Source organism: Peromyscus maniculatus, chromosome 21, assembly GCF_049852395.1.
Source record: "Peromyscus maniculatus bairdii isolate BWxNUB_F1_BW_parent chromosome 21, HU_Pman_BW_mat_3.1, whole genome shotgun sequence".
Lineage (NCBI taxonomy): Eukaryota > Metazoa > Chordata > Mammalia > Rodentia > Cricetidae > Peromyscus > Peromyscus maniculatus.
The window spans coordinates 68,733,835-68,760,218 of NC_134872.1; the positions used below are offsets into that span (position 1 = coordinate 68,733,835).

At 37.7% G+C, this 26,384-nt stretch overlaps 1 protein-coding gene across 6 annotated transcripts in view; it reads left to right on the forward strand.

Annotated features, from left to right (window-relative positions):
* Khdrbs2 (KH RNA binding domain containing, signal transduction associated 2) overlaps positions 1-26,384 on the forward strand; it is a 522,706-nt gene that overhangs the window by 251,726 nt on the left and 244,596 nt on the right. For all 6 annotated transcript variants that reach the window (XR_006066591.2, XR_013046800.1, XR_013046799.1 and 3 more), the window contains exon 4: positions 3,776-3,922. Coding sequence is in view for 3 of the 6 variants with exons in the window: in XM_042265820.2 (XP_042121754.2) it covers positions 3,776-3,922 (147 nt within the window). In the remaining 3 variants the exon portion in view is untranslated. The remainder of the gene's footprint in view (positions 1-3,775; positions 3,923-26,384) is intronic.

A 26,384-nucleotide genomic window follows, 5' to 3' on the forward strand; every position in this document is an offset into this window, starting at 1 on the left:
GTCTGGGTCAATGGCCCTACAGCAGCCAGGGTTTAAGTTTATGTCCACAGCCCCTGTTACCACTAAGGGCCTTGGGAATTACCAGTGTCTAGTCATCCACCTGATACCATCTCAGTGTCCAAGGACCATTTTGTTGCTGGGTCATACTGAGCTGGGTAGCCTGTGCTGCCACCTAGGGCCATGGAAGACATCTTGGCCTGGGATGCTGCCTGTGGCTATGTCTGGGTCCATGGCCCTGCAGTGGCCAGGATCTGGAGTGATGTCCATGACTCCTGTTACCACAAAGGGCTCTGCAGATGCCCAGGGTCCAGTCAGCCATCTGAGACCATGTTGCTATCCAAGGGCCATGCTGCCACCAGGACCATACTGACCTGAGTGACCTGTGCTTCCTCCAGGGCCATGGTGACATCTAGGTCTGAGCTGCTGCCAAGGGTCATGTGTGGGTCTGTGGTCCTGCTGCAAGTGGGGTTTGTGATGATGTCCATGGCCAGTGTTAGCACAGGAGATCACAGGAACAAGTGTGGAGATCCATAGGTGTGCAACTCACCTGGGCAGCACACTGAAGCTGACCCTATTGTCTGGTATGCAGACGAGCCAGCCCTGACAGTGTGCAAGCAACAGAGGCTGACCTGCCCACCCCTTCCTCTGCCTGTGGTAACATGGGTGAGGGAAGGATGGATGCCCTCCGCCCTCTGCCTCCAATGGTCAAGAGATCTGGCCCTAGGATTGCGAGAGTGAGAGAACACGTCCTGCCCCTCACCAACTGCAGCACACAGGAGAGTGGGCCCTGCACCCCACCTGGACAGTACTAGAGCTGACCTTGTTGTTGGGGACAGGTGAGCCTGGCCTGAGGGTGTGAGAGTAGGAGAGCTGATCCTGCAACCCGCCCCTGTATGCTATGATCCCCTGCATCAATCAGAAGAGAGGGCCCTGCACCTCACCTGGGCATAACAGTAGAGCTGGCCCTGGTGGTTTGAGCGCAGGTGAGCCTGATCTGAGGACCTGAGAACAGGAGAAATGGCCCCTCCCCTTGCAGTAGACTGCATTGGGTAAGCTAGGTGAGGCAATGTTAGAGAGCTAGGCTGGGTAGTGATGATGAGAGAAAGCTTGCAGACTGATCAACCCAGCTATCACCCAGACCCAGAACCAGGGCTATGAGTTAGCCCATCCCCAAATCCACCTCATCTATGGACTGTTAGAGCATGTCAAGGGGAGAAACCTATAAATCCAAAATTGCAGGGTTTCCAGGATACAGGACAACAACAGGCTATCCAATAGGAACCCCAGAGAGACCCCATTATTGATAGTGCAGCAGAAGCCAGAGGCCTCAAACCAGACCAATAACTCGTAGAAATGAATGCGTAGGAGTAAAGATCAATGGACTAAAGAGTAAACTGTGTGACTCAATGGGCCATACTATAGCTTCCATGACAAGGTTCTTCTCCTTTTAGGGCACAGGGTGGCTTGTTTGTTTGGGTTTTTTTTTTTGTTTGTTTGTTTGTTTGTTTTTTGTTTAAATATTGTTTTGTTTTAGGGGAGAGGTTCCATGGACAGAAGGCAGATGTGAGGGGAAAGGGAGATAAGTAGGATTGGAGTGCATGATGTGAAATCTACAAAGAAGTGAAATAAAATTTTAAAAAATTTAATTTTAAAAGTCATAAAAAGAAAACCATAATCAAGTGATTTGCTGTTGTGGAATACTATTTTGAGATGTGGTACATCTATTTATGGTGTGGAACATTTGTTTTAATGATGCAAAAATGTGTTGCATTCTTTTATGTTGCATTTGTTTAGCTCTGTGAAGCTTTGTTACTTTGCCTGTCTAAAATACCTGATTGGTCTAATAAAGTGCTGAACAACCAATGACAAGGCAGGAGAAAAGCAGGTGGGACTGGCAGGCAGAGAGAATAAATAGAAGGAGAAAAAGAGAGCAAGAAAGATCTAAGAGCAATCGGAGGAGGACTCCAGGGGCCAGCCACCCAGCTATACAACAAGCCACGGAGTAAGAAATAAAGGAAGGTATATAGGAGAAAGATAAACGCCCAGAGAGAAAAGGTAGATGGGATCATTAAAGTTAAGAAAAACTGGCTAGAAATAAGCCAAGCTAAGGCTGGGCATTCATAAGAAAGAATAAGCCTCCATATGATTTATTTGGGAGCTGGGGGGTGGGCCCCCCAAAAAGCCAAATGGTTAAAACAACAACAACAACAACAACAACAATTTGGTCCTTCCCAGAAGAAATAAAAACCTTAAATTTCTCTAGTATTAACAGTATGGTATTTATCTGAAACTTATCTGCTTTACCAAGTGTCATTTTTGCATGGAAATCTAAAGCTGGCTTAATAGTTTATCATTTGTCTTTGTATCTGTGTAAGGTGGGATAGGAGCCCACTCTTTCGCCCATTTGGGTCTTGAACACTGGCTTCTCTTTCTTTAGCTCCAGTGTAGCAGGGCCACAGTCATGTGTCACCACAGCAACTTAGCTTATCTCGTTTTCCAGATAAAATGCTAGAAAGCTCAGAGAATTAAGTATCTAGGCTCACATTCCACATATAGAAAATACCGTGGCTATTAATTCACATCTAGACTGCCGTCTCCAAAATCCTTTCCTTTTTCCTACTCTGCTCTTTTCAAAAACTCTTGTCCTGGAAATACATCATAGAGGACAAATTGTTTGGGAAACGCTATTTTCAAACACATAGGTTTTACGTACCAGAACTGAATGCAAGCCATAGGTGAGTTACAAAATTTTAACTTTAGAAGAAATTCTAGTCATCCTCTTGTCTAATGTATATTGTTTTAGTTTGTTCAACTTCAAGGAGAATATATCCTGCTCATTATTTTCTAATAGATCAAGTTGAGCACATGAAATTCAGTAGATGGGAGAAGACTCTCCCTCTGCTGGAGGTGCCCCCTGATGTGCATTGCTCAGACCACTTGAGCCCATACAGCAATATTCCTTCTTCAGGTCAGACAGTGATCTCCTTTAAGGTACAGCTGAACTTCTATTAAAGGATCTTCAGTAAATTAAGGCATGTGCCTGATTTTAAATACCAACTTGCTACAGTGAAGAATCACCTGGGAAGAGAGTCTCCCCTGAAGAATTATCTTAAGATAGGCCTGTGGGTGTATCCATAAGAGAGATTGTCTTAATTGTCTTTTGACTCAGCCCACTGTAAGTGGCATGATTCCCTAGGCTATGCCATGAACTGTGTAAGAGTGAAGAAGGGTAGCTAAGCCAGCAAACAGGCGCATGGATGCAGGTTTTTAGCTCTGCTCTTGCGGGGAGGCGGGGGTGGGGGTGGGTTGTGTGTGGAGAACAGAAGAGCTAGATTTACAGGTGAATTCAGGTGAATGTAATCTGCCCAACATGTATTCTGAGAACCCAACTTTTATTCTTTGCCAGAGCAGCAATGCCAGTAAGTACTATATACTGCATACAAAGTACTACTGTATACTATACACAAAAGAACCTTGTCCTTCAGAAATGTAGCAATGTATGTGCAAGGATTAACAGCACTTAGGTGTCTCCCCTTCAGAAGGTTAACATTTCACCTAGCTGATTTAAATCTGTGGTGGATGATTCCAATCCAGAAGAATTATTTGGAAATTGTCAACTGGCTTGCAGCAGATTTTTATTTTTCCAAGAGCTGCTTTTTTACTTTTGGAAAATTTACTTAGATTGTGGCCCTTTGTCATAATCTCAGGAAATGTTAAATCAATGCAGAATGTGCAAAATGAGTGGATCCGTTTTCTAAAAATAACCTTTTCACAGGAAGAAGAGCTGAGGAAGAGCGGAGAGGCCAAGTATGCACACCTGAGTGATGAACTGCATGTATTAATTGAAGTGTTTGCTCCACCTGGGGAAGCTTATTCACGGATGAGTCATGCCTTGGAAGAGATTAAAAAATTCCTGGTACCTGTAAGTGATTTTTGATTTTACAAACTGTTTCTTATCAGTTCCTATTTTAAATTGTATCTTTGATCTCTACTGACATTTTGGAAGGGAATTCACACTGCACATTAATTATCTATATGTAGATTGGATACAAATTTTAAATAAATAGGGCACACAAGACAGGTTTTATAAAACCTGGCATGTTGGCTCTTTCTACTTGTCTGACATAAGTTTCATCACCAGCCCTTTGCATAGTATACACCAGTCCACAACCAGAAACACTAATAAGAAAATCATGCAAGCAAAAATGCATGATTTATTTCACCTTTCCCTCTTTTAAGCCCTTAATATGTATTTTGATAATTTATAATTAGTAGGAAAATATAGTTAAGAAAAGATGAGATTGAATATGTATTATTTATAGTAAGGCAATGATAGTATTTTAAAATAACAAATGCCTTTTATGTGGTAATATGTCAGGTTCTGGCTGATAGAACATATAGTATTACTATTAATAGAGGCAGATAATATTAATAGAGTCAGATAAATGTTAACATAGAAAGTTGGAAATATAAACTCACCATGCAATGTGAGAATAATAGAGGATGCTCATTTAGTAAGTTGACAAATTCAGCTACAAATTGAGTAGAGTTCCCTACTGGTTTCCTAAGAAACAGACGAACATAAATGCATGAAGTCTTAAGGTTGACAGTTGAGCATTCTAGAAACAAGTGCTTAAGTAGAAATCTTGCCAAGAGGCTTGAGACTAATAGTGAGAAATTGAGAGAATGCTCAGTAAAGTTCCCTGGAAGATCTTGGAAAGATCCTCAGCCCAGAGTGTAGATAGCTGAGATTAATCTGCAAATGAAGAAACCGGAGATTTGTATACTCGATAAAAACCTCAGAGAAGGTGGCTGGCAGATAAGATCTCCTGATTAGTAGTGGTATTGAAAACTGGAAAGGAAAAATATCAGAGAATTCCCTAAGTGTACAAGCATTAAGTTCTCTTCACATTTTCTAATTACATGTCCAATCCCAACATGAATCTTTGTCAAGGCACAATTATAGAATATGTCATACTAAGTTGAGTATTTCTTAATTGCATGTGCACAATTGCTACTTGAGTCTCATCTAGGAACCTTCCTAAATAGATCTCATTCTCAAGATTGATGATGCTATAGTCTTTCTTCCTTTGGTTTTACAAGGAAATATTTAGTGCTAGGCTGAGTAAAGCATTTTAGTCTAGTTTCTTAGGAACAGGCCAGATAAACGTATGTGTAATGAGGCTAGGTCTGTTCACAATCTCATTGTATGGCTTTAGATAATCTACTTAAATGTTTAGAGCATCAGTTTACAGATCTTTCAAATGAATATAGTCATAATTTGCTCACTTCACAATTACTATAAATATTAAACAGGATAATATACACAAAGGGTTTAAAAATAAGAAAACACTGGAAAAATTGATTTGTTAAATCTGTTTGTAGCTGGAGAGCTTCTCTCTGGGTCCTGTCGACCCCCAGCAGTCCAACAGCCCATTTATAAAATAAACACACAGACGCTTATATTATTTACAAACTGTATGGCCGTGACAGGCTTCTTGCTAACTGTTCTTATATCTTAAATTAACCCATTTCTATAAATCTATACCTTGCCACATGGCTCATGGCATACGGTCATCTTCACATGCTGCTTCTCATGGTGGCAGCTGGCAGTGTCTCTCTCACTCAGCCTTTCACTTCCCAGAATTCTCCTCTCTCCTTGTCCCGCCTATACTGCCTGCCCGGCCACTGGCCAATCAGTGTTTTATTTATACAGAACAATTTCCATAGCACTTGCCCCTTTTCTTCTTTTTTTTTTTTCAAAAAGGAAGGTTTTAACTTTTACATAGTAAAATTACAGATTAAAAAAAAATTATCAAGCAAGAATTACAGTTATAATATCTAGTCTATTTATAATAACTAGTTTATTTGGCAAAATTAAAGAAGATATCTTATCTATTTTATATTTATGAGTCTAAGGTTTTATATCTAACTTATCTCTTATCATAGCTAAGGAAAATTGTAACTATCTAGCTTTAACTACATCAAAGACCTCAGAAGGATATACTATTACCTGAGAAATGGGAAAAGGATATAAGCAACTTTTAGGAGTCTTGTAGGGTAGACAGAGACAGCTGGCAGCCTGCACAGTCATCTAAAATTCTCTTGTAAAGTTGAGGCATCTGTCCTTAGCCCACAGGCCTAGAGTCTCTCAGTCACTTTTTTTAGTGTCCTGTAGAATGTCTGGCAGTTTCCTCTGTGAAGCAGGAACCTGAAGGACCATTTTATCAAGCAAAGTTTAGTGGTCACCTTTTTATGGGTCTTGCATGTCCAGTTGATCAAGCAGTCCAGGCAAGAACAGTTTCTTGCCCAAATGGCTATTTTTGCAAGGTAAAGATAAACTCCATACAGAGTGTCTTCAACGCCCATTCTCCTCTCTGAAGTAAAACGATGCTGCCAGAAGACATGCAGACATGTCTCACTGTCCAGAAAGTCTAAATTTTTAAAATATTTTAAATGCCATATTTTGTAGGTCTTTGAAGTATTTGAAGATTAACTATCTATCTGAAATATATCTATATATACCTAGAAGACTTAACTAACATGGCTATGAGTATGATTATCAGAGATGACTAATTATTAATCTTTTTAATTATCCATTACAATTTTAAATGAGCTGTAGAAACATAACACCTTAAACAAGAGTAGAAATATACACACAGTATAACAAAATTAACTTTAAGTTTGTATCAATAAACTAAAATTTATACCAATGTAAAACATTTTAAACATAAACTAAAATCTATACCAATGTCAAACATTTTAAACAACTTGTTGTTCTTTAAGAGTAGGTTCATTTATCTATCCTTTTATCCTATCATCTCTATATCCTATATATCTGTATCATATCCCCCCTCTTTTTTTAGAAAGAGATCGCATTTATAATTAACCTGTTTTAAATGAAAATATTGGTTTTTCTCTGTCCCACACCAGAGTATGAGGTAAAATGTGTTAGACAAAGTAATATGTCATTTTTTTTGTTTGGGATTTTAAATATATATATATATATATATATATATATATATATATATATATATATATAATGTGTGTATATATATGTGTGTATATGTATGTATGAATGTATGTATACATATATATGAGATTATGATATAATTACAAATTTCTTCCTTTCCTTTCTCTCTTCAAACCCTCCCATGTACTCCTCCCTGCTCTTCTTCAAATTCATGGAATCGTTTTTTTACTAATTGTTATTTTATGCATATATATTCCTACATATATATCTTTACATATATATTCCTAAGTATAACCTTCTCAGTCCATATAATGTTACTTGTAATATGTTATTGATATACATATAATATGCATATATATATATATATATATATATATGACATAGACTACAGGCTAAGTTAACCTCCTTATAGTAAATACCAATGACATGCATCACTTTCTCATATATTCTACCTTTTGATCACTTTATTTCTACTTTATCCACTGAAATATATATACTAGACCCAGTTGGGAATTTAACACCTTGTTTGACAGTGTTTGTCTTATTATAGTCTAACTGTTGAAATGACTGACCAAATTCGGCAGGAAAACATGTAACACAAATGCAATCTGGCCACATTTGTGATCTGTGTGCACCATGTAACTGTGGGCTCCCCCTCGCCCCTGCCATTTCTGTGATTTCCTCTTTCATGCAGTTGTCTCATCATTGTCTTCTTAAATGTTTTGGTTTTTGTTTATGCAACATGCAAGCTCACTGATAACTCTGGAGCACTGAAGATTCTTCTTTAAAATATTAAATGGCTATTCCCTTTTCTTTTAGCATCTTCTCAAACCTACATGTACAGGAACTTGTTCAACTACAAATCTGAAGTAACTTGCTCGGTTGCCTTCTGTCATGCAATGCTGTTGTGACAGGTTCATGACATCACTGATCATTCTATTCAACATATTGATTCATTGTCCTTACCTAATTTATTTCTCTCATAGGTATTTATTACATTTATATTGTACATAGAGAGATGAATAGGTAGGTAGGTAGATGGATGGATGGATAGATAGATAGATAGATAGATAGATAGATAGATAGATAGATAGATAGATAGATAGATAGACAGGCAGTGTTCTTTATGCTTTGTTTACCTGTTTGAACATGAATGTCCTGAGGGCTGTGACTGTGGACCTCTTTCCCAATGCTGTTTATATGCTATACCATCTGTGACAGCCATTCTGACTGATATAGTTTTCCTTCTTGCCTTGCTTAGCCCCAGGCAAAGGACAGTATCTGTCTACTTTAACTATCACAAGAACCACAAAGAGCTAAAACAAACCGAGATATATATATATATATATATATATATATATATATATATATATATATATATATATCCTCTCAGTTGTCTACATTACTTCTGATATTTGATTTTACAGTTCAGGTGATCATAACATATAACATAACTGGACATTTATTATTTATAAAGATCAAAAGTAAGAATTCAGATCAGTAAGATGAATAGATGAATTCTGGAACAATACAGAAGACTAATGTAGACTAGGACTCCAACACTCCACTGACATCTTGACATCTTATTTCTCTGTAAGACTGTGTCTTTCACCATAGGAACTTTTGATCTTCCCCTTGTTCTGTGAGGTATAATTAGTAATACACCTGCCCCCATGCTCTACAGTTATCAAAACTACCAGTATGACAATGAGTAACCAGTAATGAAATGTCTGAATGCTTTAGGATGTTGAAAATCAACTCAATTTCTGTAATTAAATTAGTTGCTAAAGAAGAAGTAATTACTATTGTCTCAGGTGGAATTTCTAGCCTACTGGTCCCTGTTCAGACACTGCAAACTTAGTAAAATAAGTAGACTGAATAATCTCACATCTGCTCAAGCCACACCCAGTGTCTCAGATCATTTCCTGTTGCCTGCAAGATGTAGGACTCTTAGCTACTTCTCCAGCACCATGTCTGCCCACACACCACACACCATATCCCACCATGATGATAGTGGACTGAACTTCTGAACTGTAAGCAAACCCCCTCCCCATTTAAGTGTTTCCCTTTATTAGAGTTACCATGGTCATGGTATCTCTTCACAACAATAGAAACCCTAACTAAGACACTGCGAGTTCATATCTGTAGTTGCTCTGCCTTGTGTGGAAAGCAATGTTTCTTGTAGTCATCCACTGCCTCTGGCCCTTACACTCTTTCTGTCTTCTCTTATACAATGATCATTTAGCCTTGGGGGAGGGGGGTGATCAGTGTCTCATTTAGGACTGAGCATCTCGCAGTCTCTTAGTCTCCGCACCTTTGTGGGTCCCTACATTAATCATCTATTGTATATAGAAGCTTCTCAGGTGAGGGCTGAGAGATGCATGAATCTATGGATATAAGGATAATTCATTAGGGTTAGTTTAATACTATGTACATTTAGCAGAATAATAGTATATTTTGAATATGATCAAAACAAGTTTTATTAATTTCTCAAATAAGTAGTAATAAAAAAGAACAGTAGAAAAGGTTGGAAAAGAATGTCTAGTAATATAATCTAAATTACTGGATATTTATATATTCTTTAATAATTATGGTTTTGGAATTTATCAAAAAAATGTTAAATAAAATTGCTATATTGTTTCTTGCTATTTATACACTTTAGTTATACATATACACTATATATAGTTATATATATATAGTTATATATATATAGTTATATACACTATAGTTAACACATGAAGTTTACTATTTGGTAGAAAGTTGAACTATAATACACACACATATATATACATACATATATGCATGGACCATTCCAGATTCTCTCTTTCTTCCACTATATTAGACATGTATCTTGCTGATAGTCATCCTTCTTAAAATGGAGCATTTAAAGGTACTAATTAAAGTTCGAGATATTGGAAAGCCATATTGAAAACTTATAGAGAATTTGACTGTAGAATAAAAGTAAAGGTTTTTTTTTTCTTATGATAAAAACAAGTAGAGGGGCTCTCATTTTGTTTATAAGAGGATCATCCTGCCCTGAAATTAGAATAGGACACTGTCATGCAGGAGTGTAAGCAGATGTAGAGAAGCTAGAAAAAGATGAAGGTGCTTTCAGTATGGAGAGGGAGAAAAAACTGGATTTTCATGTACAAAAATTTTTAATAATATTTTAAAGCATAAAGAATGTAAAACATTGCCCATAAATATCTTATGCAAATACATTTACTTACATAATAGATGCGTAAATAGTATTACCATGAGATCCATGCTATATTTTTATTTTAAACGGAAGTTTCATCAGTGTTTTATGCAGATGAACATGTAGGAGAAATAATGTATTAAACAAGAACCCACAAGCAAACACAAGTGATGTTCCAAGGTGGGAAGACATAGTGGGAGGCAGCAGATGCCTTTGCGCTTGCTGTGGGAGGAGATGAGCATTTGACTGCAGCCTCAGCCTGCAAACAAGAGCATCATCAGCTCCAGAATATGACGTAACGTTCTGTCTGTGCACTAAGGAAAGCACAACCCATAAGCTGGCAGCAGTCCTTCAGTGCTGTGGTTGGTAAATGTTACTCAGAATTTCCTCAGACTGCTGTTATGAAAAGCATTCCCTTTTCATGTAAGTAATCGTAATGTAACCATGTGGGAGTTAAGAGAAGTAAGCAAAGAGCTGCAGGAACTGGTTTAATTGTTACCTGCTGAGCGATGCTTCCTCTGTTGCTATGGTACTGTGATCCTATTTTTGGTTTATTTGAGAAATTTATCGTCTAATACTAGTATTTCTTATTCTCTAAATAATCATAAAATAACAGACCTATGACATTGAATATAGCTAAAAATCATTATTAGTTCTGAGAGGAGGTATGTTAGCAGTATGTTTTATTATTGCTAAAAATGAAGACGACTTTAGCATAGCCAATTGATTGACATAGCCTGGAATGCAGAAAAAAAAGAAGCAGCAAATAACTATTAGAATGAGATAGTTTTTCTCACAAACAGGAAAACAGTGTCCAAATAATCAAGTGCTCACTTTGAAGTAATGGTAATTTACAAATAAAGACTTTGAATGCACACTACATCACTAGATATGTCTGCTTTCACTTGTGACAGCCTAGAATCTTGAAGTTCCCAAGGCCAATGTTTTTCTCCTTTTTCATCTTTAAAATAAATGTATTTATAAATTTATTTTATATCCTGGCTTCAGTTTTCCTCCCCTCTTCTCCCCCCAGTCCCTCTTCCCATCCCTCTTCTGTGCCCTCCTCCCAATCCACTCCTCCTCCTTTCCTGTTTAGGAAGAGGCAGGTCTCCCATGAGTATCAACAAAACATGGCATATCAAGTTGCAGTAAGACTAAGCACATCCCCATGTTTTAATGCTGAAAAAAGTCATCCAGAATGAGGAGTAGGGCCCCAAAGGGCTGTAAAAGAATTGGAGCAGCCCCTGTTCCTGCTGTTAGGAGTCCCTCTAGAGGACCAGTCTAAACAACTGTAACATATATGCAGAGTGGCTACATCAGTCCATGCAGAACCCCTGGTTGTTGGTTCAATCTCTGTGAGCTCCTATGAGCCCAGGTTAGTTGACTCTGTGGGTTTTCTTGGGGTGTCTTTGACCCCTCTGGCTCCTACAATCCTTCCTCTGCAAGGTCAATCTTTAAGAGTTCCTATTGTTTTTTAGATGTCCAGAATGATTTTGTTTTTCATGTCGTGTGTCTATGTGTGTGTGCTCAAAACCCTAAATTTCCTAAATGTTAGAATTGCATACATAAGCTACACACCAGAATAATGGTTGCTCATGTAGTAGGGCACCTACTAGAAAAGTATTCTACCACTAACCCATGGCCCAAACTCCTAGACTCCGAATACCTTTCAATGTGAAGAAGTCTTCTCCCACGAGTGAAAAATAAAGAACTAAGAAGGCCATTGGCAAGTTGGTGAGAATACTTTTTTTTTATACTATAATGTAATTACACCATTTCTGCCTTCCCTTTCCTCTCTCTAAACCCTCTCGGATACTCCTTGTTTGCACGTTTTCAATCAGTGGTGTCTTTCTTCATTAATTGTTTTACATTCATATATGTGTGTGCATGTGTATGTATGCATATATATATTATATATATATATATATATATATTCCAATATAAATAGATAAATACAACTTGCTCAGTCTATATATTACTTGTAAGTATATTTTCAGATATGATCATTTGATATTGGATAACCAATTGGTGTGCTCTTCTCTGGGAAAGACTATTAAGTCTCAGTTAAGTTATTTCTTAGCTTGTTTTAGTAGACTTGTAGTTAGATTTCTTTCTTCCTTTCTTTTGGTTTTGAGTGTTTTTATTTTGTTTTTATTAAAAATAGATTATGGTCTTATACAATATATCCTGATTATAGTTTTACCTCCCTCTAATCCTCTCAGTTATTCCCCACCCTGCATCCCCTACAGGTCCACTCCTTTTCTCCCTCTCATTAGGAAAGAACAGGCTTCTAAGAGACAGCTGTCAAACATGACCAAATAAAATATAATAAGACGAAGTAAAAACTGTCAGACTGAAGTGGAGCACAGTAGCTCAACAGAAGGAAAAGAGCCCCAAGAATAGGCACGAGAGTCAGAGAGCAACTTGTTCTCACTCTCAGGAGTCCCATAAAAATACTAAGCTAATAGCTATAATATATATATTATATATATATACATACATACATATATATATGGAGGACCTGGTGAAGACCCATGTAGGACCTGTGCTTACTGCTTCAGACTCTGTAAGCTCAAATGTACCTTTCTTGGTTGATTCCAAGGGCCTTGTTCTCCTGGTGTCCTCTAGTAGCCTCTGGATCTTACAATCTTTCTACCTTTTCTTCTGTAGAGTACCTTCCCACACAAAGAGACAAGAATGTAGGGATGAAGGCTCCATGTAGGCACCAGCTGAACTTCTCCATGTTCAATGAATTATATGGGTGTTGTCCTGTGCAACGAGGCCATGCTGTTAGTTTTCAGAGGGCAACCCTTTTACTTAGCAACAGTCTTGGTTGTTTGGGGATTTCCATGGGATCCCCCTTGGCCAACAACTCAGTTGAATTCAACCCTGTCCCTCCACTGGAAGTCTTGCCTGACTACTAGAGATGGCCAGTTGAGACTACATATCCCCCATTACTAAGAGTCTTCATTAGGACCACCTTCATAGGTTCCAGGAAGTTTACACTGCACTAGGTTTCCACACCACCCCCAAATGCCCACCAATCCCAGTGTTCTCTCCCACAATCTCTTCCTCTACACTTCTCCCCCATAATCCCCCAGATGCTATCCCGAGCAGCCCCCATTCCACCCATAAAATCTATTTTTTCCCCCTCCCAGGTAGATCCATGCTTCCCCTCCCCAGATCCTTCCTCTTTAATTAACCTCTCTGGATCTACATATTGTAGCTTGGTTATCATTTATGTAATGGCTAATATCTATTTATAAGTGAATATATACTAGAGTTATCTTTCTGGGTCTGGATTACCTCACTAATGCTTTTTTTTCTAATTCCATCCATTTGCCTTCAAGTTTTATGATGTTATTTTTTAACTGCTGAGTAATAATCCATTGTGTATGTACCACATTTTCTTTATCCATTTTGATGTTGAGGAACATCTAGCTTTTGTCCAGTTTCAGGCTGTTATTAATAAAGTCACAAAGACCATGATTGAACAAGTATCCTTGTGGTAGGATGGGGCATCCTTTTGGTACATGCACACTAGTAGTACAGCTGGATCTTGAGGTAGACTGATTCCCATCTTCCTGAGTAACAGCCCCATTGATTTCCATAGAGACTATATGAGTTTGCACTCCCACAGAAATGGAGGAGTGTTCCCTTTGCTCCATATCCTTACCAGCATGAGTTGTCACTTATGTTACTGATCCTACCCATTCTGACAGGTTTAAGATGGAATCTCAAAGTAGTTTTGATTTGCATTTCCCTGATGGCTAAATATGTTGACGTGTTTTTAAATGTTTCTCAGTCATTTGAAAGTCCTATATTGAAAATTCTGTGTTTAGATCTATTCCCCATTTTTAATTGAATTATTTGATTTTTTTGATATATAGTTTCTCGAGTCTTTATATATTTTGGATATTAGTCCTCTATTGGGTATGGAGTTGGTAAAAAATCTTTTCCTATTCTGTAGGCTGCTGCTTTTTGTGATTGATGGTATCCTTTGCCTTACAGAAGTTTTTCCATTTCATGAAGTCTCATTTATTAATTATTGATTGTAGTATCTGTGCTATCCATGCTTTGTTCAGAAAGTCATGTCTTGTGTCAGTATGTTCAAGGCTATTCCCCATTTTATCTTTTATCAGGTTCAGTGTATCTGGTTGTGCTAGTTTAAAAGAAAATGGCCCCCAAAGGGAAGGGCACTATTAGGAGGTGTGGCCTTGGTGGAAGAAGTGTGTCACTGTGGGGGTGGGCTTTGAGTTCTCTTTTTCTTAAGGTTTCTTCAGTGTGACAGTTAGTTGACTTCCTGTTGCCTGCAAGATATAACACTCTCAGGTCCAGCACCATGTTTGCCTCCATGCTGCCATGCTCCTCTTCATGATCATAATGGACTGAATCTCTGAAACTATAAGCCAGCCATTCTCATTTAAATATTTTCTTTATAAGAGTTGCCATGGTCATGGTGTCTCCTCACAGCAGTAGTAAACACTAACTAAGACACTGGTTTTATTATAAGGTCTTTTATCCACTTAGACTTGAGTTTTATGCAGGGTGATATATATATGGATTCATTTCCATTCTTCTGCAAGCATCCAGTTTGTCCAGCACTATTTGTTGAAGATGCTAACTTTTATTTTTTTTCTAATATGTATTTCTGGCTTCTTTGTAAAAAATCAGGTATCTATATGTATGTCAATTTATGTCTGGGCCATCAGTTCAATTCCATTTATCAAAATGCATGTTTTTATGCCAATATAATGTAGATTTTATAAAAATTGCTCTGTAGTACAACTTGAAATTGGGAATAGTGAGACCTCTAGCAATTCTTTTATTGTTTAGGATTGTTTTAGCTATCCTGGGATTTTTGTTTTTCATATGAAGTTGAGAATTTTCCTTTTAAAGTCTGTAAAAATTTTTTGTTGGAATTTTGGTGGAGACTGTATCAAATCTGTAGATTTCTTTTGGTCATTTTTATTATATGAATCCTACCAATCCATGAGTATGAGAGATCTTTCCATCTTCTGATATCTCCTTCAATTTCTTTCTTCAAAGACTTAAAGTTTTGATCATATAATTCTTTCACATGCTTTGTTAGAATTACGACCAAATATTTTTCATTATTTGAGACTATTGTAAAAGGTGGTATTACCCTAATTCCTTTCTCAGTCCAGTTGTCATTTGTACATAAGAATACTACTCATTTTTTGGAGTTAATCTTGTATTCAGGTACTTTTGTTGAATGTGTTTGTCAGCTGAAGGAGTTGCCCAGTGGGGTTTTTAGGTTCACTTATGTATTCTATCATATCTCGTGCAAATAAAGATATTTTGACTTCTTCCTTTCCAATTTGTATCCCCTTGATGTCCTTCAGTTTTCTTATTGCTCTAGTTAAGACTTCAAGTACTACACTGAATGGATATGGAAAGAGTGTACAACTTTTTCTTGTTCCTGATTTTAGTGGAATTGCTTTGAATTTCTCTCCATTTAATTTGATGTTGACTATAGGCTTGCTGCAAATTGCCTTTATTATGGTTAAATATGTCCTTTGTGTCCCTAATCATCCAGGACTTTTATATAAATGAGTGTTGCATTTTGTCAAAGGCCTATTCTGCATCTAATGAGATGATCATGTCTGCTTTTTTTCTTTCAGTTTATTTATATGATAGATTATATTTACTGATTTTCATAGATTGAACCATACCTGCATCTCTTGAATGAAGCCTATTTGATCATCGTGAATGATCAGATAAACAATTTGAATAGACCTATAGCCCCAGTGATATAAAAGCAGTCATTAAAAGTCTCCCAACCAAGAGAAGCCCAGGGCTAGATGGTTTTAGTGCAGAATTCTATTAGACTTTCAAAGAGAGGTTAACACCAGTGCACAAAGTAGAAACAAACAAACAAACAAAAAACATTGATCAATTCATTTTGTGTGCTTACAGTTAACCTTATATCCAAACCACACAAAGACTCAACAAAGAAAAAGACTATTGCAGATATTTTCCCTTATAAACATAGATGTAAAAATATTCAACAAAAATATTGCAAACTGAATCCGAGAATTCTTAAAATGTGTGTCCATTTCTCCAATCTCTGCAGCAATCCTGCATTTGATAGTCTACTCACTCAGGTAATCATTTGGTTTTCTTTCTGGCCAGGGATCATAGAATAAAGTGAGTCTGTGTCACATTTGCTCATAAGCAAAGAATAGCTTTTTACGAGCCAAACTCTTTCTCAAATATTCTCCACCACTGTTCTGAACTTTTTTTTTTCCAGCATAGATATTCGTCCTGTTTTATAGGTAGAAAATGACTCTAACAGGCTGTCCACTGACCGAGACTTGAAGAGGCCCTTGGGCCTGACTTACACACAGCTTCTGAAGAGTCATCCTCTTTTGTACACAAAGGATGCTAATATACTGATGTTTTAAGGAAGGGAGCCACATTCTGCCTATTCTCTTCCCAGATATGCTAAGGTCTTCCACATTTAATTTACTGAGCTTTCTTCAGGAGAGAAACCATCCAAAGCAACTTTCTATGGACTCCAAACTTTAAATAACAGTGACTTTTTTTTTATATCATGTGAGACTGCTAAAATAATATTTTATTTTGTAATGAATTAGAAATTCTCTATTTTAAAACTACAAAATTGCATGAGAAATTGTGTCCTGTGGATACTGGCCTTCCTAAAATTTAATTACAGAAATATGTCCATATGCTTTATACTGATTTCAGTTGTCAGGTTAACACATCCTGAGAAGAATGAGCAATGTTCATTACATAAATGAGGAGGCTGCAAGGACCAAGAGTGAATAAGGCCATAAGTGGCTTAACTCCATAGCGCAGCATGGTGTGCCTGGCTTTTATATGCATGAACCCGGTAGTTTATTTATAGGGACAGAATTTTCCATGTTCAGTAGCAGAAGAACAACACTGTTAGTATTGGTTCAATTAGACATCTGTACTTAATATCAAAGCCCCTATGTATATTAACTAGCTTCAGATGAAATACAGGACTACTATTTCTGCATATTTGTTCTTTGTATTTTTGTTGTCAATGAATACTAATCTGAGATCAATGTGGGTAGAAATGACTAGGGGAAAATCGTTTGCTCCTATAAGGTTGCTGGCATTGCAGAGAACATTTTAGTCTTTCTTTATGTCATGGCATGCAAAGGTGGCCTCCACGGATCCTGCCTTCATCACTCATTACAACTACTCTTAGTTGATTTGCTTGTTTGTATAAAATGACAAAAGCACGTAAGAAAAGGTTAAGCACTTTAAGAATTAACTAAAATATATAAGATTTGAGAATATATCTGGGTGCCTAGAGTGTCAAAACAGAAAAAAAAAAAAAAAACGATAAAAAAATCACCTGAGGAAACCAGGAATAAATCATTGTTGTGTGTAACATTAAGAACAGTTTAGGATCTTATGAAATACACACAAAGATGGAATTATTTGAAAACTGACTTCTTCCTGTGTTTCTTCAAACAAGAAACTTTTCCTCCAATAATGAAGTCACATGGAGGGGAGTAGTGTAAGTCCCTACTGAGTGATGCTATAGTGTGGATCCTAGTGTATACAGTGCACATGGTGCAGTGTATGCAAGGGAATGGGTACTTTGAATCTGCTTTTTTTTTTTTTTTTTAGCTACCACATATAAAATGTTGTTTGTTCACTTTCTTTCTTCTTAAGTTTAGAATTTTAGGGCTTGCGTTCTATAAATAAACATCCCAGCTGTTGTCCTGTAACAAAACTAGTAAGATTTTATAATTTTGAGAGTTTCTAATTGGTTTCTTGAAACCACATCTCTCATCTGGGATTTAACATTTTCCAGCCATTGTTGAACATTTGTTTCAGTCACAATAAATTTTAAGCTCACAGATCCTTTTAATAATCTTGCCCAGTCCCACAGGTCCTTTGTGTAACCCGGGGCACACAGAAGGGAAGAAAACACCATCTGCTATTAGCACATTTTCCCAAAATGAGTTACATTTTCCCCTTTTCTGCCCCTTCCTTCTGATTTCTAGTCTTACTTGAGGAAGTTAAGAATATTCCAAAAACAATTTACATACAAGTGTATAAATTATAAACAGAGTGATGTTTTTTAAAATTAAAGGAAAACTGCCCACTAATAAAATATTTGTAAAAACTCTTCTTAAACTCAAGAATAGACCTGCTGCCCTAAGGATAATATTTCAGCTAAAAATCATTCCCTTGTAGAGAGCAGACATCATTGTATCCTACACACAATTTAAAATGCACAAGAGATCCACAGTGTAAGAAACACACTTCTCTACAGAATTGCACAGAAGTATTAGGTTGGATGATTTTCTGTAAGTGTACAAGTTAATGATACTGGGAGGTTCCCTTTACTTGAACGTTGCCTGTCCTGACCTTTTCAAAGGCAGGCAGCAACAGAGACAGATAGAACTCCTCCTTACCATAGAGGTCATATGATCATGACATGGGCTCTATAGTTACTGTAAAGTTCCTCTATATTTAGAGCACCATATGTCTATATTCTTGTCAAAGCCAATGCATCTGGGCTTACTGTCATTCATTAATATTTGCCAGTATTTCTTCCAATGCTAAAGCAGGTAACTTTTTCCCCTGTACTTTTTTAGGTGCTCATTCATTCAAGGATACTTTCACATATTTTCTGTCTGGTGGCCTCTTGTTTTCATGTACACATACACTTACAATATAGTGGTAGTACTTTGCAGTTGTTTAAAAGATAGAGAAGTGGTGTGCAGCAGAGCCTCTGTGATGTGGAAGTGTGAAACAGATATTTGTTGAATTCATGTTTCCTGACTTACTTCTGGAAGCTTGCCAATGTGTAGTCAGTCTTGGTTAGTAGTAACAGTTAATATTGTATTTCATTAAAATGTAATAGAAACTAAGCTAGAATAAAAAGAGAGAGTGGTGCAGCAAAATTTATAAATCTTTGATTATTCCATTGTTCTTGATAGTAAAACTACACTGTGTATGGGAAATGACTTTTAAGAGCTTTTATATTCTCTTACATTGATAATAAGATTATCAATTTAACTAGTTTTGACACCTGTGGAAGGGCAGGAAGAAGGGACCAACCTTGCCTACTTTTCATGTGTTCCTGTGTATATATGTGTATGGCGGGCAGAGGGAGGGAGAAAAAGAGGCAGAGAGACTGGGGGAAAGACAGAAATAGCATCTGGAATCTTCTGAGTGAGAAGGAAGAGTAACATAGGCCTCCATAGAAGATTGTGCTGTGTGTCCAGGGAAGAGTACAGGAAGTGCACTGTGTGGAAGGATTTCAGCCTTCTCTGTATGATGGGTGATGTCATTCTGTATGCTATGAATGTGTTGCTCTGAATTGTTGATAAATAAAATGCTGATTGGCCAGTAGTCAGGCAGGACATATAGGCGGGATAAGCAGACAAGGAGAATTCTGGGAAGAGGAAGGCTGAGTCAGGAGTCACCAGCCAGACACAGAGGAAGCAAGATGACAAGGCAGAACTGAGAAAAGGTACCAAGCCATGTGGCTAAACACAGATAAGAATTATGGGTTAATTTAAGTATAAGAGCTAGTCAGTAATAAACTTGAGCTGATGGCCATACAGTTTGTAATTAATATAAGCCTCTGTGTGTTTACTTGGGACCAGCGGGTAAGAGAGATTTGTCTTGACCGTAGGTAGGGAAGGACACAGGGAAACTTCAGCTACATCTCTGTAAGCATGTTCACATCTCAGGTTCTCCCTAAGTGGCTTCCTCATCTATGTTCTGTCTTTACTTCCGTTCACAGCAGCTCCTCAATCAGATTGCAGCTTCTTGAGTCTGAGTCATTGTCATGAGTTTGCTCTGCTTTCTCCCTCTTAATCTCTAAATATCACCATTGCTTCTTGTGCTCAAGCTTGTGTTTGTCTGGAATTTTGATTCAAGCTATGCATCTTGGAATGTTGCATTTAATTTTAAAGTACTTTCACATGAATCTATTTCTGCTTCCTGATTCACAGACACACTATGACTCACTCTTGAGATGCGGTATATATTTTGCCTTCTGTTCTCTCTCTTTCATCTTTCCTTTTCTTTTTTTTTTTCAAATTTCAATGACTTTTGTTGATGCCTGTTTTTTTTTTCTCTTTCTTATAAACATAGAGGAAAGAAATTCTGCCCAAGTCCAATATCTCAAGTGTTAACCAACTATGTTATGCTATATTTGTATAACTTTAACTGAACAGGATATTTTAGTTTCTTTTTAGTAAATTATATGTCTATCTAGTTGGAATACATTTTAAATGAAAAAAATGTGCTGTTCTTTTGCATTTAAAATTATACAGATATGATAAAAATGGACAAATGATCCAAATATATTTAAAGAAATGTTAAAGGAATATAACAAATATTATTTTCTTTAAAATGTATCATAATTAAGATATAACTTTGATAGGTCTTATTTTATGGCACTATCCCATGTATTTAATAAATACAGTTTAGGAATTACTTAATGCCCTGTTCTAGTATATTTCCAGTACTGATTAAATTTGCTTGTTTATAGAATTCATGGACATGTGAAGGAATGAATATTTCTCACTATGGTATTATTTAGAGATGCATGATGGGTTAGGTTTTTTGAGTTATATTCATATTTATTCATATTTTAAATTAGTTTATTTCACACATGTGTATTCTATATTCTGACTACACTCATTTTCCTATCCTCTCTCTTGTTTTCTGACTAGTTTTTTCTCTTTATCATTTTTATTTATTAATTAATCTTTTTTATTTATTTTACAACCTAACCACAGTTTCCCCTTCCTCCTCTTCTCCTGCCTACCCCCCTACGCCCTGCCCCCATTCCTCCTCTGTCTCCTTTCAGAAATGGGCAGGCCTCCCATGGGAGTCAACAAAGCATGGCACATCAAGTTGAGGCAGGACCAAGCTCCTACCCTCATCAAGGCTGGACTCGGCAACCCAGTATGGGAAATAGGTTCCCAAAAGCCAGCTCAAGTGCCAGGGACAGGTCCTGATCCCACTTCTAGGAGCTCCACAAACAGACCAAGCTATACAACTGTCTGTCACACACATGCTGAGGGCCTAGATCTGTCACATGCAGGCTCTCTAGCTGTTAGTTCAAAGTCCTTTTGCTCCCACAAGCTTAGGTCAGCTGTCTCTGTGGGTTCCCCCATCATGGCTTTGACCCTCCTTGATAGTACAATCCCTTCTCCCTCTCTACAACAGGATTCCAGGAGCTCAGCCCTGGCTTGGGTGTAGATCTCTGCATCTGCTTCCATCAGTTTACTGGATGAAGGCTCTGTAACAATGACAGTTAGGGTATTCACCAATCTGATTACAGGAGATGGCCAGTTCAGGCACCCTCTCCACCATTGCTAGGAGTCTTAGCTGGTGTCATCCTTGTGGATTTCTGGACGTTTCCCTGGCACCAGGTTTCTCCCCTAACTCTGAAATGACCCCCTTCACCAAGACATCTCTTTCATTTCTCTCCCCCTCTGCCCTGCCCTAACCTACCTAACTTGATCCATCATGCCCCCTTCCCCCAATCCAGTTTACCCAGGAGATCTCTTATATCCCCCCTTCCTAGGGACAGCCATGCATCCCTCTTAGGGTCCTCCTTGTTACCAGCCTTTCTGGGACTGTGGATTATAGCTTGTCTCACCCTCTCATACTGTACTCTTTCTCATTAATACCAAACCCCTCCCATTCCACCGAGTCCCCATCCCAACTTAAGTGTCTTTATTTTTGTTGTTGTTTTTACTTGGTGTCTGAGTCACTGTTCTATTGCTGTGAAGAGACACCATGAGCAAGGCAACTCTCATCAAAGACAGTTTCAGAGGGTCAGTTGGTCATCATGGCAGTGAGTATGGTGCCAGGGCAGTAGCTGAGAGCTTTGCATCCTGATTCACAGGAGAGAAGGCAGAGCAACACCAGGCTTGGCTTGGGCTTTTGAGACCTCAAAGCCCACTCCCTGTGACACACCTACTCCAACAAGTCCATTCTTTCTGAACCAGTCTACCAACTGATGACTAAGCATTCAAATATGTGAGCCTATGGGAACCATTGTCATTCAAACCACCACTCTTGGTGCCCCACTGGCCTTAACCAGGGCGGCAGAAGGAACATGGGTATGCACTGGAGCATAGTCATTATACCACTGAGGACAATGCTTCCCTCTCCTCAGCATGTCTTTACTGCCAATCCTATAAGCCCATCCCCCATCAATGACTGTATGTTTGGGGGCCCAGAGCTTTTGTGAGCTCAGGAATGTCAGTGTCCCGCCATGTCATCAAGATAGCTACCTTTCCATCAACCAGGTCTTACATTTTCTCCGCTCCTCTTCCCCAGTATTCCTGGGCTTTGGAGTGGGTGACGTGGGTGTCCTGTTTGACACTGAGCACTGAACTGTCACCTATTCTCAGCACCTGGTCTCCCCCACCCCCCAGGTTTCTCTATAAACTGTAGTCATTCTAGAGAGAAAATTTTCTTGATTAAGGCTGTAGACAGTACCAGTCTATGGATGTAAACATAAATATTTAGGAGACAGTTTGACAAAGTGTCCATTTAACAAAACAGAAGCAGTCCATTCATTCCTAATGCCTGGGACTTCCGCAACCATGCCTTCAGCCATGTGTGAGGTGCCAGACTTGGACTTCTCTGGAGCTGGCTTCAGATCTATTTAAAATCAGTTAAGTAAATTTCTGCGCATTATACCTCCTAGACATTTAAAATTTAGATTTTTTTTAAATTAACTTAGAAGTGTATGTGGGAAGTAGAAGAAGAGAGACCATATGGGAGATGGTAGGGTACATTTGATTATACAGAAGGAAGAAATAAAGGGGTGAACTGTTTTAGCAGGGATGGGAGTGCGAGATAGTGGAGAAGAGTGGGAATGGATGACAGATAACCAAAACTAAGGAATTGAGGAGCCACATTGAAACCTACTACTTCATAAGCAAATTGGAAAACATAATTTAAAATGGAACTGGAGGGTTGAAAAGTGGTTTAGAGTATTTACACAAAAATCCAGTGAATTCACATTCACGGATCCAAGACTAGGGATTATCAAAATTGTAGCAGGCAAGAAGAAAATATAAAAATTCATGACTTTAAGATGCTAAATTTATCCTATATTTTGAATTAAATGCCCTATATTGAAAAAGATAGGTCATTTTGCCTCAAACTGCCTGAAGATTGTTACAATAGAAAAGTAGATTTGCTCACAGTGACATGGGTAACTAAATGAATATTTTACCTCAGGATGTAATTTTACAATTATCTTACAGCAGATTCTTCTTCCAATTTTTATTTTAAACATGATATAAATGCAGTATAAACTATAGTACATTTAGGACATATCTCATCTAGAGATTTGGTTTATCTTACTATAAATCTTACCACTTGGTCTGATGTGTGAGACAAAAAAGTGTGTGACCCTTAATAAATATGATAATTTTTTTAACGTCTGTATCTAAGTAACCCTAAACTTCTTATTTAAATAATAAAACATTGTGTACGGCTAATTTTAAAAGTATAGAGTAAAGTAAAGAAATTTGATTATAAAGTTTATATTTTAATTTATTAAACTAGCTCAAAATTATACCTCCTATTGAGATGGATTTTAAAACATCAATCAAAATATCAGTAGCTCATGTTTAGGCAGTCATGGCAGTGAGCCTTTCCCTAGGCAAGCACACATAATTTGTTATCCAATATCGAGTAATCATCCCTACATACAAATAACATTATTCAGACTGTGCAGGTTATATGTAGGAGTATATGTATATATACATATGCATGTGACAACAGTTAATGAAAAAAAAGAGAGCAAGGGGAGGTATATGAAAGGCTTGGGGGTGGGAGGGGAAAATGATGTGATTATGTTGTAATCTCTAAAATAAAAAATATAGATATAGCTATAGGTAATTTTAGTAGCCCAATTGTTTTCTAATTTCTTCTACAATAAATGCTTTCTTTTTCTTTAAAAATAAACATTTACAATGGTCCAGAATTTCCATATTGATAAATTATACTTACTTACTTACTCTTGGAAAATAATAGATAATTGTTAGATATGACAATGGAAAAAGGCTGCCATGGCTTAGTAACCAGAGCACATGCTTTTATAATATCAAATTTGCTTCTAGCCCATATCTATCCAGTCTGGAAAATGTTAGTCCCCCATGCTCCTTACACACACTTTGCCTGATTGACTCTGGGATTTTAGGGGAAGAAGGTCACTGCGGGAAGTAATGGTGGCCTGAAACCTAGACATCTCTCCTTATGCCAGTTGGTTTTTATTGTCTGTTGTAAACATTTAAATGGTAAGAAGAGCAGGGGTGTTTAATGTATCTCCCACTTCCTCCCAGTCCCAGCTCTAGGTTGTATCCAGTCATCTAGACGCTGGCCCTCTTTTCTCTTCAAGGCTCTCATGGTTCCAAACCTAGAGCACTGATTACTGACTTGGCATCATTTGTTCTGAGGACACTGATGCTCTGGCACACTGCAAACCCTAAACTCTCACCAAGAATGCAGTGAGACCCTCTTTTGGTTTTCATTTTATTTGAGTTCAGCATCCCTTTCTATGTTTTTTTTTCTGTCTCTAGCTTAGGAAGACAATATCAAATTAACTTTTATGAACACTAACAAAACTTAGTATACCCTGATCCAAGGGCAGTGAATAATAAATTCTGCAAAACATGGATTGGTACTCATGAGTTACATATAAATGCAATAGAGAGTGAAACATTAAGACATCTCACTATTTCTAAACATCCAGATGTTTTACCACACACAGAAACAAAATGTACAGATACTTTTCTAAAGACAGTTTTTATCTTGATGGCAGACTATTTTTGCCTAAACACCTGTGTAGAAATCTGTTTAAGTGATTTTTCTTTGAAACGGGCTTCTGCCACTGCTGCTTGGCTCACTCATCTGATATTTATGTTATGACTGGGATGTCAGAATCACTTGAAAGCTAGACCAAAACAATGATTCCTTAATTTATTTCCTGATAGCTCTATGTCTGTAAATCACATTAGCTAATTAAGTTCATCAGAAGTTACTTTAAAACATTAAAAAAAAAAAAAAAAAACACCAGTCACAGCAAGTAATAATAGACTGTGGTTTCAAGGCATTCATTTGTTTTTCACAAACATCTGCTTTCTGAATTCAAGAAAACAGAGTGATTGATGCACTAGTGTAAACTGGATGTGCTGGTGAGTGTGTACATTGATGATGGGGCTATGCAGCTTGCCCAGAGTCTGTACTCTAACTTCATGAAGTTCGAAGCATGTTTGGATTATAGTCTACAAGCACCATTGCCGGCTCAAACCTCTGCCTGCACCCTTAGTCCATGACTTCTGACTCAAAGAAACAGATGCTTACAGTGAGAACAGCCAAAGGATGTTCACCTGAATTTTCATGTTTTCCATAATATCTTCCATAATTTATACAGTATGTTATGATTTTGAAGACAGCAATGATGTCTTGTTAAGTATTCAGCTTCACCCTTGAACTGCAGGTCAAGGTAGTTAAATACTTCATATTGCAGTATGCTGTAGGGGGAAGGAGTAGAGACCGGAGCCCAGAGTTCACCTTGAATCTAACGACAGGGCACAAAGTCAGCAGGAAACAGAGTTGGAATGGGCCATCCAAGGGACACAACTAGATTCTTAACAGTTGTCCTTTCTTTAGTGCAAAAAGCATGAATAGCTAGATGTTAAGGAAAAATAAACAGTCTTCCCCTCACCCCGTATTTAAAAAATAGTTTGGAAATCATTCTAATGCAGACTGTAGGAATTCTCTTCTCTTGTTATCAAGAAAAATCTTTTCACCTGGATTTCTGAGTTCTTATATAGTCTTTAGAACCGGCATGGAGGATGAAAAGACATGTACCCCGACATGACATAATAGGAATAATTTCCTTAATGTAGAGCATGGCAATTGTGGGTATTTTGTGGACAATTCACTCCACAGTATGGGAAAAGGAAAAGTGGCAATGTATGCAATGACGGTTAGAAACGTGGCCTCCAGTCATAACATATATCAAGCTGTATCATTTCAGTCTCTTAGTGAACTCTCACAAATAAGCTGCTTCCCATTTTATTTAGTTATTTTATGTCAGTGCTGAAAATTGAACCCAGGGCCTTGCTTATGCTAAGCAAACGCTGCAAGATGGAGCCACAAACACAGCACCTGTACTAACATTTAAAA